Below are 14,975 nucleotides of genomic sequence, written 5' to 3' on the forward strand. Positions count from 1 at the left end.
ACTTATTCAACACACACCTGATTTATTCAAGATTGCATTGCACAGGTTATACTCACTCCTACTACATGAAATCCTGACCTAGGGTCAACAGTTCTAGGCAAATGGGTAATGTTTTACCAGAACAAGACTACACAGATCATTAAAGTAATGAGCTCTTACGCTATCCCACAAGAGGCTGCTGTTGAACTGCAGCTCAACGTCCTCCTTCAAAAAGCTCACGTCACCTCCAGTGTAACCTGCCAGCTCCTGTTCAAACAAATGATACACAATGAAAAGAAAGTTTCTTATGGCTAAGCATAATAATTATTCTGGCTTGCAGTTCATTTATAGGGAAAAGGCACTGCTAATATCTTCATAAAGATAATAAATGGCTGTCTTCTTTAAAATCAATGACTTCATTCTGTAAATGTTACGCTCCAAGGACTTCTAAGCACCAGAGCTAAAAAAGGATATTGTTTTTCAGGAACGCACTTCAAGTGAAACAGATTTGTGACAAATCTAATTAGTTTTCCTTGTTTAAACAGTCTGTATCTGATAGATAATGCAATGCAACGAAAATTTGCTCGTTATTTCAGAGTCAAAATTCAGAAAATCTGTGAAAAAATTCTGAAAACACAGCATTAAACCAGTCACTCAGATTTGAAAAAAAATGTTTTTCACTGACAGCTGCAAACAATGTGGAATTAAAAATATATGAGAGAAATAGCTGTTTTGCTTTCTAGCTTTATGTATTGATCAGATAAATGGAAATCAAATTATGAGTCGATGATTGTTATTGAAATGCAAAATTAATTGCTGAAAAATTAATCAATTGTTTATAAAGAAGGTTGATTATAACTTTTCCTTTTTTTACTTAAACTTTTTTTTAAACTAAGAAACCAACATGACTGATTTAATATAAATTAGGTCAATGAAGAACTCTGCATCCCAGGCAATCCAGGTATCCCAACTAAAGGAGGCTACATGCTACTGACCAGCTCTAAAAGGTAGGGTGAGAGAGACAAATTGTTGGAAGTTTTTCCTAAAAGCTACATTACATACAAACTACAGATACATTCACAATTTTCAGTAGCCCTGGAAATGACTCATTTTAAATTGACAAAAGTTCGAACTGAGTTTTTTTTTCTTTATACATTCATTCTTTAGTTCACTTGAATTGCCAGCACGCTTGCTTTACCTGGTTTATTTTAAATAAAGCGCCACATTTGGGGAGGATTGCTGAATTCCGTGTGTCAACTGTCATTGTATGCTATGAAGAAAAAAAAATACAAATCAGTCTTCCCAGTAATAAAAGTACATGAATATCCAATAAAATAATATATTTCCATGAGCTTATATTACGAAAAAGCTCTGTGAACTGTATTCCGTAGGAATCAAATTAGTGAGAACTGCACCTGTATGGATTGGTCATTTAATTCATTACTGTTTGTGTGATAGTGTTTGGACAGAAAGATGTTGCATTTTATCCACGAGTCACTGCAGTTCAGAAGCAATTCTGTGTGAAGTGCTTTGAGATGTTTTGATGACAGAAGGCACCATATAGCTTTTCAAAATTAAGTCAAAAACAATGGTTGATATGATCATTGTTAGTGTCTGAAGTAAAGTTCATACCATCACGATGAGCCAATTCTGAAAAGATTGTACTATAAATAAATGGCTTAGGTGGATTTTTTTGAAAAATCTTCAGAGGCACTAGCAGCAGTCTACTTAAAGTTCTTTTTTTATTCGTTCATGGGATGTGGGCATCGCTGGCTAGGCCAGCATCCCTAATTGCCCTTGAGGTGGTGGTGAGCTGCCTTCTTGTACCGCTGCAGTCCTTCGGGTGTAGGTACACCAACAGTGCTGTTAGGAAATGAGTTCCAGAATCTTGACCCAGTGACAGTGAAGAAACAGCGATATAGTTCCAAGTCATGATGATGTGTGGCTTGGAGGGGAACTTGCAGGTAGCAGTGTTCCCATGCATCTGCTGCACTTGTCCTTCTAGGTGGTAGAGGTTGCAGGTGAAGGAGTCTTGGCGAGTGCTGCAGTGCATCTTGTAGATGGTACACACTGCTGCTACTGTGCGTTGATGGTGGGGAGTGAATGCTGAAGGTGGTGGATGGGATGCCAATCAAGCAGGCTGCTTTGACCTGGATGGTGTCAAGCTTCTTGAGCGCTGTTGGAGCTGCACACATCCAGGCAAGTGTACAGTATTCCGTCACCCTCCTGACTTGTGCTTTGTAGATGACGGACAGGTATTGGGGAAACAGGAGATGAGTTACTTGCCACAGAATTCCCAGCCTCTGACCTGCTCTTGCAGCCACAGTATTTATGTGGTTGCTCCAGTTCAGTATGTGGTCAACGGTAACCCCCAGGATGTTGATAGTGGGGATTCAGCGATGGTAATGCCATTTAACATCTTGTTTGAGATGGTCATTGCCTGGCACTTGTGTGGTGCGAATGTTACTTGTCACTTATCAGCCAAAGCCTGGATCTTGTCCAGGTCTTGCTGCATATGGACACTGGTTGCTTCAGTATCTGAGGAGTCACGAATGGTGCTGAACATCAATGAACATCCCCACTTCTGACCTTATGATGGAGGGAAGGTCATTGATGAAGCAGTTGAAGATGGTTCAGCCCAGGACACTACCCAGAGGAACTCCTGCAGTGATGTCCTGGGACTGAGATAATTGACCTCCAACTACCACAACCATCTTCCTTCGTGCTAGCTATGATTCCAACTGGTGGAGAGTTTTCCCCTTGATTTCCATTGACTCCAGTTTTGCTAGGACTCCTTGATGCCATACGCGGTCAAATGCCTTGATGCCTTTTGGTTGCAGCAGCTTTTTCAGAAGCGGAGAGTGCAGAGCAAACTATCAGCTGGGAGGTCAGTTTCAGTTTAAAGTTAAAGTTAATTCCCTTTTGTTTCGGAGGACCAGGGGACTGCTGGGTAAGTCAAAACCTATATATTTGGGCAGTGGCTGAACCCGAGACACTACACATGTAGTGTCTCCCACCCACCCTCCTCCTCCTCTAACCAAAAAAAAAAAAAGGACTCTGGTGTGTTGATAAGGTAAGCTTTTTATTTTATTTCTTCTGTATCGTGTGATTGGTAAAAAATTACTTTCTTCTTTTACTTTTTTGACTTAGCTATTAATTGGTTATTTGAAAAAGACCACAGCAGAGAAGTATCAAAGTATTTAGCTCATAAATTTATATAAATTAATAAAGTAATTAACTAAGTAGAGATGGCTGGGCAGGTGATGTGCGGTAGCTGTATGATGTGGGAGCTGACTGATCCCATTGTGAACGACAGGGACCACATCTGCAGCAAGTGTTGGTTGCTGGAAGAACTCCGGCTCAGAGTTGATGATGTGGAGTCTGAGCTTCAAACACTGCGGCACATCCAGGAGGGGGAGAGTCACCTGGACATTTTGTTTCAGGAGGCAGTCACACCTGGTAGATTAAGTAATTCAAATTCAGTTAGTGATCAGGGACAACAGGGTGTGATTGCAAGTGAGGCAGGTAGGGGGATCCTGAGTACAGGAGTGGAGGAGCCTCAGCCTTGGACCTTATCCAACAGGTACGAGATACTTGCTCCCTGTGTGGATGAGGAAAAGGGCTGCGGGGAAGATGAGCCAACTGACCATGGCACAGAAGGCTATTCAAGAGGGGGGAGCAAAAAGACAAGTGGTAGTTATAGGGGATTCTATAATTAGGGGGATAGATAGTATCCTTTGCAAGCCGGATCAGGAGTCCCGCATGGTGTGTTGCTTGCCCGGTGCAGGACATCTCTGACCGGCTTGAAAGGATATTGGAGCAGGAGGGGGAGGATCCAGTTGTTGTGGTCCACGTTGGGACTAACAACATAGGCAAGGCTAGGATGGAGGACCTGTTTGGGGATTATAAAGCACTAGGAACGAAATTAAGGAACAGGTCCTCGAGGGTCATAATCTCCGGATTACTGCCCGAGCCACGTGCAAATTGGCTTAGGGATAAGAATATTAGGGAAGTAAACACGTGGCTAAGGGAGTGGTGTGGGAAAGAGGGGTTCCATTTCATGGGGCATTGGCATCAGTTTTGGAACCGGGGGGACCTATACCGATAGGGCGGTCTCCACCTGAACCAATCTGGAACCAGTGTTCTCGCGAAACGGATAAATAGGGTGGTCTCTAGGACTTTAAACTAGTGACTCGGGGGGGAAGGGAAAGGGAAAACGACAGGGAGTATGATGGTAAATAAAATGGTAAGCAGCAGGTTAACATGTGTGCAGGAGGGTTTAAGTTCAAGGCAGACTATGAAAGAATCAGAAAGGAAGGATAACTCAGGAGTTATTAGAGGTGTTGGAAATCATGAGGGCAAGAAAGCTAGCATAAAGGCACTTTACCTGAATGCTCGTAGCATTCGTAATAAGGTTGATGAGTTAACAGCACAAATCATCGCGAATGAATATGATTTGGTAGCCATTACGGAGACATGGTTACAGGTTGGTCATGACTGGGAGTTAAATATCCAGGGGTACCAGACTATTCGGAAGGACAGACAAGAAGGTAAGGAAGGGAGGTGGTGTAGCTCTGATATTCAAGGACAACATCAGGGCGGTGCTGAGAGATGATATAGGTTCTATGGAGAATGAGGTTAAATCCATTTGGGTGGAAATTAGAAACTCTAAGAAGAAAAAGTCATTGATAGGTGTAGTCTATAGGCCACCAAATAATATCACATTGGGGCGGGCAATAAACAAAGAAATAACTAATGCCTGTAAAAATGGTACGGCAATTATCATGGGGGATTTTAATCTACATATAGATTGGTCGAACCAGCTCAGTCAGGGTAGCCTTGAGGAGGAGTTCGTTGAGTGTATCCGTGATAGTTTTCTTGAACAGTATGTAATGGAACCGATGAGGGAGCAAGCTATCCTAGATCTAGTCCTGTGTAATGAGACAGGAATAATTAATGACCTCATAGTTAGGGATCCTCTTGGAAGGAGTGATCACAGTATGGTTGAATTTAGAATACAGATGGAGAGTGTGAAGATAAAATCCAATACCAGGGTCCTGTGCTTGAACAAGGGGGACTACAATAGAATGAGGAAGGACTTGGCTAGAGTAGACTGGAAACAAAGATTTTATGGTGGGACAGTTGACGAGCAGTGGAGGACTTTCAAAGCAATTTTTCTAAGTGCTCAGCAAAAGTATATTCCAGTGAAAAGGAAGGACTGGAAGAAAAGGGGTAATCTGCCATGGGTGTCTAAGGAAATAAGGGAGACTATCAAATTGAAAGAGAAGGCATACAAAGTGGCCAAAAACAGCATGAAACTAGAAGATTGGGAAAACTTTAAAGGTCAACAGAGAGCCACAAAAAGGGCTATAAAGGAAAGTAAGATAGAACATGAGAAAAAACTAGCACAAAATATAAAGACAGATAGCAAAAGTTTCTATAAATATATAAAACAAAAAAGAGTGGCTAAAGTAAACGTTGGTCCTTTAGAGGATAAGAAGCGGAATTTAGTTATGGGATATGATGAAATGGCCGAGGCATTGAACAGGTATTTTGTATCGGTCTTCACAGTGGAGGACATTAATAACATGCCAGTAATTGACAAAGAGACGAACGTAGGTGAGGACCTGGAAACAATCAATATTACGGAAGAGGTAGTGTTGGGCAAGCTAATGGAGCTAAGGATTGATAAGTCTCCTGGCCCTGATGGAATGCATCCCAGGGTACTAAAAGAGATGGCGGGAGAAATAGCAGCTGCACTGGCGGTAATTTTCCAAAATTCACTGGACTCTGGGGTAGTCCCAGCAGATTGGAAAACAGCAGATGTGATGCCACTGTTTAAAAAGGGAGGTAGACAAAGGATGGGGAATTATAGACCAGTTAGCTTAACCTCTGTAGTGGGGAAGATGCTTGAGTCTATGATCAAGGAAGAAATAGCAGGGCATCTCGATAGAAATTGTCCCGTTGGGCAGACGCAGCATGGGTTCATGAAGGGCAGGTCATGCTTGACAAATCTTTTGGAATTCTATGATGACATTACGAGCAAGGTGGACAATGGGGACCCAGTGGATGTGGTGTACCTAGATTTCCAAAAAGCCTTCGACAAGGTGCCGCACAAGAGGCTGCTGTATAAAATAAGGATGCATGACGTTAGGGGTAAAGTATTAGCATGGATAGAGGATTGGTTGACTGAAAGGAAGCAGAGAGTGGGGATAAATGAGTGCTATTCTGGTTGGCAATCAGTCACTAGTGGTGTGCCTCAGGGATCGGTGTTGGGACCGCAATTATTTACAATTTATATAGATGATTTGGAGTTAGGGACCACTTGTAGGGTGTCAAAGTTTGCAGATGACACCAAGATGAGTGGCAGAGCAAAGTGTGCAGATGACTGTGAAACTTTGCAGAGGAACATAGATACATTGAGTGAGTGGGCAAAGGTCTAGCAGATGGAATACAATGTTAATAAATGTGAAGTCATTCATTTCGGTAGGAGTAACAGTAAAAAGGATTATTACTTGAATGGTAAAAAGTTGCAGCATGCTGCTATGCAGAGGGACCTGGGTGTCCTTGTGCATGAATCGCAGAAGGTTGGTCTGCAGGGACAGCAAGTAATTAGGAAGGCAAATGAAATTTTGTCCTTCATTGCTAAAGGGATCGAGTTTAAAAGCAGAGAGGTTATGTTGCAGCTGTGTAAGGTACTGGTGAGACCGCACCTGGAGTACTGTGTGCAGTTTTGGTCTCCTTACTTGAGAAAGGATATACTGGCACTGGAGAGGGTGCAGAGGAGGTTCACGAGGTTGATTCCGGAGTTGAGGGGGTTGGCTTATGAGGAGAGACTGAGTAGATTGGGATTATATTCATTGGAATTCAGAAGAATGAGGGGGGGGATCTTATAGAAACATAAAATCATGAAGGGAATAGATAAGATACAAGTGGAGAGTATGTTTCCACTGGCAGGTGAAGCTAGGACAAGAGGGCATAGCCTCAAGATTAGAGGGAGCAGATTTAGGACTGAATTAAGAAGGAACTTCTTCACCCAGAGGGTTGTTAATCTATGGAATTCCTTGCCCAGTGAAGTAGTTGACGCTTCTTCAGTAAACGTTTTTAAAGCTAAGGTAGATATCTTTTTGAATAATAAAGGAATTAAGGGATACAGTGAGAACGCGGGTAAGTGGATCTGAGTCCACGAAAAGATCAGCCATGATCTTATTGAATGGCGGAGCAGGCTCGAGGGGCCGGACGGCCTACTCCTGCTCCTACTTCTTATGATTATGTCAAGGGCAGTCACTCTCACCTCACTAAAAGTACTGAATTGGGGGAAGGCCGATTTCAATATGATAAAACAGGATCTGGCCAAAGTGGACTGGGAGCAGCTACTTGTAGGGAGGTCTACATCAGACCAGTGGGAGTCAGTCATTCAAAAAGGAAATAGTGAGAGTTCAGTGACAACATGCCCCAGTAAAGGTGAAGGGTGGGACCAACAAGCCAAGGGAACCCTGTATGTCAAGGAATATAGAGGATTGGATAAGGGAAAAAAAAGGAGGCTTATAGCAGATTCAGACCACTGTACACAGTGGAGATCCTAGAGGAGTATAGAAGGTGTAGGGGGGTACTTAAAAAAGTAATTAGGAGAGCAGAGGGGACATGCAAAAACACTGGCAGGCAAGGTAAAGGAAAATCCCAAGGCATTTTATAAGTATATTAAAGGCAAGAGGATAACCAACAAAAGAGTAGGGCCCATTAGGGACCAAAGTGGCAATCTGTGTGCGGAGCCGAAGGATATAGGTGAGGTTTTAAATGATTACTTTTCATCTGTGTTCTCTATGAGAAGGACGAAGTAGGGGTAGAGATCAGGGAGGGGGATTGTGATATACTTGAACAAATTAGCATTGAAAGGGAGGAAGTATTAGCTGTTTTAGTGGGCTTAAAAGTGGATAAATCCCCAGGCCCAGATGAAATGTATCCCAGGCTCTTTTGTGAGGCAAGGGAGGAGATTGCAGGGCCTCAGACACAAATTTTCAAATCCTCTCTGGCCACAGGAGAGGCACCAGAGGATTGGAGGACAGCGAATGTGGTGCCATTATTCAAGAAGGGTAGCAGGGATAAACCAAGTAATTACAGGCCGGTGAGTCTAACATCAGTGGTTGGGAAACTATTGGAAAAAATTCTGACGGACAGGATTAATCTCCACTTGGAGAGGCGGGGATAGTCAGCACGGCTTTATCAAGGGGAGATCGTGTCTAACAAACTTAATTGAATTTTTCGAGGAGGTGGCTAGGTGTGTAGATGAGGGTAATGCAGTTGATGTACTCTACATGGATTTCAGTAAGGCTTTTGATAAGATCCTGCATGGGAGATTGAACATAGAACAGTACAGCACAGTACAGGCCCTTCGGCCCACGATGTTGTGCCGAACCTTTAACCTACTCTAAGATCAAACTAACTACATACCCTTCATTCTACTATCATCCATGTACCTATCCAAGAGTTGCTTAAATGCCCCTAATGTATCTGCTTCTACCACCACCACTGGCAGCGCATTCCACACACCCACCACTCTGTGTAAAGAACCTACCTCTGACATCTCCCCGAAACCTTCCTCCAATCACCTTAAAATTATGCCCCCTGGTGAAAGCCCTTTCCACCCTGGGAAAAAGTCTCTGGCTATCCACTCTATCTATGCCTCTCATCATCTTGTACCCCTCTATCAAGTCACCTCTCATCCTTCTTTGCTCCAATGAGAAAAGCCCAAGCTCCCTCAATCTTTCTTCGTAGGACATGCCCTCCAGTCCAGGCAGCATCTTGGCAAATCTCCTCTGCACCCTCTCTAAAGCTTCCACATCCTTCCTATAATAAAGGCGACCAGAACTGAACACGATATTCCAAGTGTGGTCGAACCAGGGCCTTATAGAGCTGCAGCATAACCTCGCAGCTCTTAAACTCAATCCCCTGTTAATGAAAGCCAACACACCATACGCCTTAACAACCCTATCAACTTGGGTGGAAACTTTGAGCGATCTATGGACATGGACCCCAAGATCCCTCTGTTCCTTCACACTACCAAGAATCCTGTCTTTAAGCCTGTATTCCGCATTCAAATTCAACCTTCCAAAATGAATCACTTCACACTTTTCCAGGTTGAACTCCATCTGCCACTTCTCAGCCCAGCTCTGCATCCTGTCAATGTCCCGTTGCAACCTACAACAGCCTTCCACACTATCCACAACTCCAGCAACCTTCGTGTCATCGGCAAACTTGCTAACCCAACCTTCCACTTCCTCATCCAAGTCATTTATAAAAATCAAAGAGCAGAGGTCCCAGAACAGATCCTTGTGGAACACCACTGGTCACCGAGCTCCATGCTGAATACTTTCCATCTACTACCACCCTCTGGTTAAGAAGGTAAGAGCCCATGGGATCCAGGGCAATTTGGCAAATTGAATCCAAAATTGGCTTAGCGGCAGGAGGCAGAGGGTGATGGTCAAGGGTTGTTTTTGCGAGTGGAAGCCTGTGACCAGTGGTGTACCACAGGGATCGGGGCTGGGATCCTTGCTGTCTGCAGTATCCATTAATGATTTAAACGTGATATAGGAGATATGATCAGTAAGTTCGCAGTTGACACGAAAATTGGTGGTGTCGTAAATAGTGAGGAATAAAGCCTTAGATTACAGGACGATATAGATGGGCTGGTAAGATAGGCGGAGCCATGGCAAATGGAATTTCATCCTGAGAAGTGTGAGGTGATGCATTTTGGGAGGACTAACAAGGCAAGGGAATATACAATGGATGATAGGACCCTAGGAAGTACAGATGGCCAGAGGGATCTTGGTGTACTTGTCCATAGATCACTCAAGGCAGCAGCACAGGTAGATAAAGCAGTTAGGAAGGCATATGGGATACTTGCCTTTATTAGACTAAGCATAGACTACAAGAGCAGGGAGGTTATGAAGAAGCTGTATAAAACGCTAGTTATGCCACAGCTGGAGTACTGTGTACAGTTCAGGGCACCACACAACAGGAAGGATGTGATTGCACTGGAGAGGGTGCAGAGGAGATTCACCAGGATGTTGCCTAGGCTGGAACATTTCAGCTATGAAGAGAGACTGTAAAGGCTAGGGTTGTTTTCCTTAGAGCAGAGAAGGCTGAGGGGAGATAAGATTGAGATATACAAAATTATGAGGTGCATTGATAGGTTAGATAGGAAGAAACTTTTTCCCTTAGTGGAGTGGTCAATAACCAGGGGGCATAGATTCAAGGTAAGGTGCAGCAGGTTTAGAGGGAATTTGAGGAAAAATGTTTTCACCCAGAGGGTGGTTGGAATCTGGAACACACTGCCTGAAGGGGCGGTAGAGGCAGGAACCCTTACACATTTAAGAAGTATTTAGATGAGCACTTGAAACACCATAGCATAAAAGGCTATGGGCCAAGTGCTGGAAAATGGGATTAGAATTGATAGATGCTTAATGGCCAGCACAGATGCAATGGGCCTGTTTCTGTGCTGTATAACTCTATGACTATGACCTCTTGAGTTCAGCTCTTTTGTCCATCTTTGGACCAAGGCTGTAACGAGGTCAGGAGCCGAGTGGCCCTGGCGGAACCCAAACTGAGCATCCCTAAGCAGGTTATTGCTGAGCAAGTGCTGCTTGATAGCACTGTCAACGACCCCTTCCATCACTTTGCTGATGATCAAGAGTTGACTGAAAGGATGGTAACTGGCCGGGCTGGATTTGGCCTGCTTTTTGTGGACAGACACACCTGGTCAATTTTCCACATTGCTGGCTAAATGTCAGTGTTGCAGCTGTACTGGAACAGCTTGGCTAAGGCCATGGCTTGTTCTGGAGTTTCTGTAGAAATGAATCCTGAATAATTCACATTCAGTTTTCAATGAGTTACTCAAATTGAGATTCAGATTATTCCTTTTATGTCTGAGGATGTAAACCTTAATCAGAGTCTAAAATGGCAATTAAAGCACACCAGCTGGATTCCATGGTCTAATTTTCTGCACTGCATTCTGTGCAGGTATAAGTTTCATCACTGGCTTCAACTCTGTTAATCCATATTACTCAAGTATGCTGAAGGTAATTTCTTTTAAATATTCTTGGAGATTTTTCTGAGATAGAGGTCCTAACTTTGCAAGATGTTTCTTTCCCATATTTTATCCACGACTAACCGGAAAAAAAACCCATCATATCTCTTCCCAGTTATTTCTCAAAGCAAAAAGATGGAAACACAAAAATATTGCACTTGCCAAACAGACAACACAAACAAATGTCTGCACAACTTAGTGTTATCAGTGGGCCAAGTGAACCTGACTCAGATTGGACCTGCCACAATCAGAATTACAGTAGGAAAATAATCCCTAAAGGAGGTCTTGATTCATTTATTAATTGCCAAGAAATGCTTTGCTGTACTGGAAAAAGTCATCATGGCTAGGTATAGATTATAAACATGAATGCAAAACACTTTGTAATATAATGGGGCAGAAACACAAACATTAGAAAATGGGAACTCATCTGGCAGCCAGTTTAAAATTCAAACATCTTAAATCTGTGAATGGGCAGATTAAATTGTGCAACAGCCTCTGACCACTGTAGCGAAAAATTGGCAGAATAATATTCATAGTAATTGAAGGTTTACCGAAATTGAAGATTTGAGAGAGTGACCACTTTCTTCCCGAACAGAAAAAGATGCTGTGCGAGACAGAGAGCCCAGCTCCCTCCAAACTCCCTCCCATTTCAGAGCGTGATTGGTTTTCCATATCGGAAACTATAAGCAGAAGACAGATCTTAACATTAGTATCTCAAGAGTACTATAGAAATCTGTTCTAAAGCAGAACAATTATTCTACATTGCACTGGTTCTCAAAATTCTCTCAGCACACGTAGGTTGCCTACATTATGTTCTAAACAACCTTCTGAATCAAACATGTTTAAGATTTGAGTTAGCTGCGATTTAGTTTGGACCTAGCATACAAGAAAATGGAGAAACAGCCGATAAGTCTCAGTCTCCTGGTACAGTATACAGAAATTGGACTCAGTACTTCATTTCACAACAGTTCAGAAAAATAATCCTGTTATGGTAAATAAATAGCACCAGCTTCCTGTCAAGTATGGGAACACAGGTTGCCCTTCACTCCACTTCAAAGCACAGACTTGCAGTTATGATCAAATTTGCAGTAAATAGTCTCAATAGTTCCCACATCAGGATCTTCATAATATTTAAATATAATACTGTGGTATCTCTAATCTCAGAAAAACTGCAGCTGATTCAATCTCTTCACCACTTTCTTTAATATCACTAAACATGCTTGCACATAACCACACTGATGCACATAAAAGTCTATCTACTGACTACTAGCAATAATACATTGTGCTTACTTACAAATAAACAAAAGGACATGACTCTTCTGAAGTTAACCATTACTAAGATTATCAATTAAAACAGTTAAATAAAGAAGTGCTTCTTCCTTACATTATATTCAGTTGAGACCCCTCTATCAGTCTCACGAAGCGAACTCCAGGGAAACTGTCCAGTTACCTTATACAAGTTAACGGAAAAACTGAAGAGAAAGATATATGCATATTTCAATTGATGACCGAATGTTTCACTATGTGCTTTGTTTGAACAGACAACTGAAGTTTCGTTAACATCTTCAAGTATTCCTTTACTTTCCACTAAGCAACAGCCATAAAACTGATATTTTTTCCAACGTGAATTATAGTTTCACCCCAGAGGGAAAGTAGGAAAGGTACTTTATTCATATTAAATGTTTGAGAACATTAACCAACAGCAAACCCACTATAGCCTTGAGCACCATTCCCACCTTGCACAAAGCACTGTTACCATGAATTTAGTTACTTAACAGGTCTAAACAGATGTGTGCCTATGTGTTTTATACATGATCTTTTAACACCACCAAATAAGTAACACTGCAGGCCTACTTATATTAAAAGCAAATTGGACAAGATAAATTGGACAAGATAACTAAAGATTATAATGACAAGTACAAACAATTACTCCTTTCCAAGCCAATGGTTGCTGTGTTCGTCTACATAGAAATAGTCACTGCATTATATATTTTTTCTTTCATTAAAATAAAAGCACCAAATTTCAAACAGATGTACAATCAGAACACAAAAGGCTAATGTCTTATATTTAGGGAAGTAAATTATAAATTGACTAGATTTGCCTTTCTTCACCATAATTAAAATGGGAGTATTTTTCAAACTATTTTCTTCAGATATATCAGCTGATATAAAAGATATATATAAAAAGTCTTGCGTTAGCATTCAGCATCGTACAAACATCACACTGAGGCAAAGCAATATTAAAAAGAAAAAGATACTCATTGAAACAGAGCCAAAAATTTCCAGAACAGTTGCAGCTATCTTCTGACTGATCTCAACAACTTATCAGCAGCTACATTTATCAGACGTTGTCTATTTAGCACCATGAGCTTCAAGGCACAGCCCAATTTAGCAGCTAAACATCACAATCAAGGCTGCACAAGAGCAACAGGAAGGAGACCCACTGAACTTACAAATATTTTAAGCCTGAACAGCATTTTCTTTCCTTTACACTTGCAATGCCCAAGGGATGCAACTTGTGTGCGTGTGAAAGACAAAACAAAACCCTAAAAAATGTACATGGTTTCTTTGGCCAATTTACTAACAAAGATACAAAGAAGAACCATGAAAATAAAAACTTATACAATGCCTAGATATTTATTCTTTAGAGCTAAACTGACTTTAAACAATCAGATGACAGAGACACACAATGAACTGATTACTGCAGGTATTTTGTTTGATTTTCTTCCTATTCAGGAAAAGGAAGCGCTCTGATTATTCGGTGAGTACCTCAACCATGCAAGCCAAGATGATAAAAGCAAAATACTGCAGATGCTGGAACTCAAACAAAAACAAGAAATGCTGGTAATACTCAGGTCTGGCAACATCTGTGGAGAGAGAAGCAGAGTTAACGTTTCAGGTCAGTTCTGAAGAAGGGTCACTGACCTGAAGCGTTAACTCTGCTTCTCTCCCCACAGATGCTGCCAGATATGCTGAGTATTTCCAGCATTTCCAGTTTTTATTTAAGCCAAGATGATCCCAGCTTCCATCTCCAGTCCGTGCTGAGTTAGTTTCATAAACCAGCAGAAGGTGCATAGGCACCGGCTTTAAAGGGCCGGGAGGCGTGGGTGGGGGGAGTTGCGGGGATGAAAAGAAAAATTGGCTAGGGTCCTTGTTCCTCATCCAGCAACTTCTGTTGGAACCATACCTGTACCCACATTTGATGAACACAACATTAGGCTTGGTTGTAATATGGTGCCTATCCCACACTGCCTGGTCAAATAATCAGCTGGCATTCACCATCAAGGCTCACACGATTGGCACTCATTGAAAGGGACCACATTAAGGAGCCCAAGCTTTTAGAAATGGTGGGGGGAGGGAGAGAAAGAGAATATTGACAAGCAGCAAGAAAAAAAAAGGGAAAATGAGAAAGCAAATAATGGCCCAAAAATTCCCCTGGTCAACAAATGGCACCGGGTATTAGTTAGACTTGCCCATGCCCATTTAATGTACATGATATTTTGTACAAAGAGACTCCTGACAATGCAGAGCATGCACACAGCGATCGTGGGCATCATCGGTGCGTGCGAACATTTGACAGCTTGCCAGTATGAAAGTACGCATGTGCATGCTGACGTCACCATGCAATGACGACCTCACCTCTCAACAGCCGCGATCGCATGCTCCATTCCCCCGAACCGTACCCCCCTCCATCCCCGCTTCAATCACTGCTTTCAATTTCCTGCTCTATCCCACCTCGCTGCTGCATTCCTTCAGCCACTTGCTCATGTCGCTTCCACCCTCGGCCGCTTGCTTCCCGTGTTGCCGCTCCTCCCCCCCTCCCCCCACCCCAGCCACTCGTTCCCGCCCTCGCCGCTTCCCAGCCTCCCGTCCGCTCGCTGCAGACCTCGGCGCTTCCTCCCCTTGGCCA

General features: G+C 42.6%; 1 protein-coding gene across 1 annotated transcript in view; it reads right to left on the bottom strand.

Moving 5' to 3' along the window:
- samm50l (sorting and assembly machinery component 50 homolog, like) overlaps nt 1-14,975 on the bottom strand; it is a 37,070-nt gene that overhangs the window by 9,602 nt on the left and 12,493 nt on the right. The window contains exons 7-10 of the mRNA XM_068050864.1: nt 12,450-12,537; nt 11,617-11,745; nt 1,178-1,249; nt 160-246 (exon numbers count right to left, since the gene is read on the bottom strand). Of these exons, the coding sequence (XP_067906965.1) occupies nt 160-246; nt 1,178-1,249; nt 11,617-11,745; nt 12,450-12,537 (376 nt within the window). The remainder of the gene's footprint in view (nt 1-159; nt 247-1,177; nt 1,250-11,616; nt 11,746-12,449; nt 12,538-14,975) is intronic.

This window comes from Heterodontus francisci, chromosome 18, assembly GCF_036365525.1.
Source record: "Heterodontus francisci isolate sHetFra1 chromosome 18, sHetFra1.hap1, whole genome shotgun sequence".
In the NCBI taxonomy this organism is placed as follows: domain Eukaryota; kingdom Metazoa; phylum Chordata; class Chondrichthyes; order Heterodontiformes; family Heterodontidae; genus Heterodontus; species Heterodontus francisci.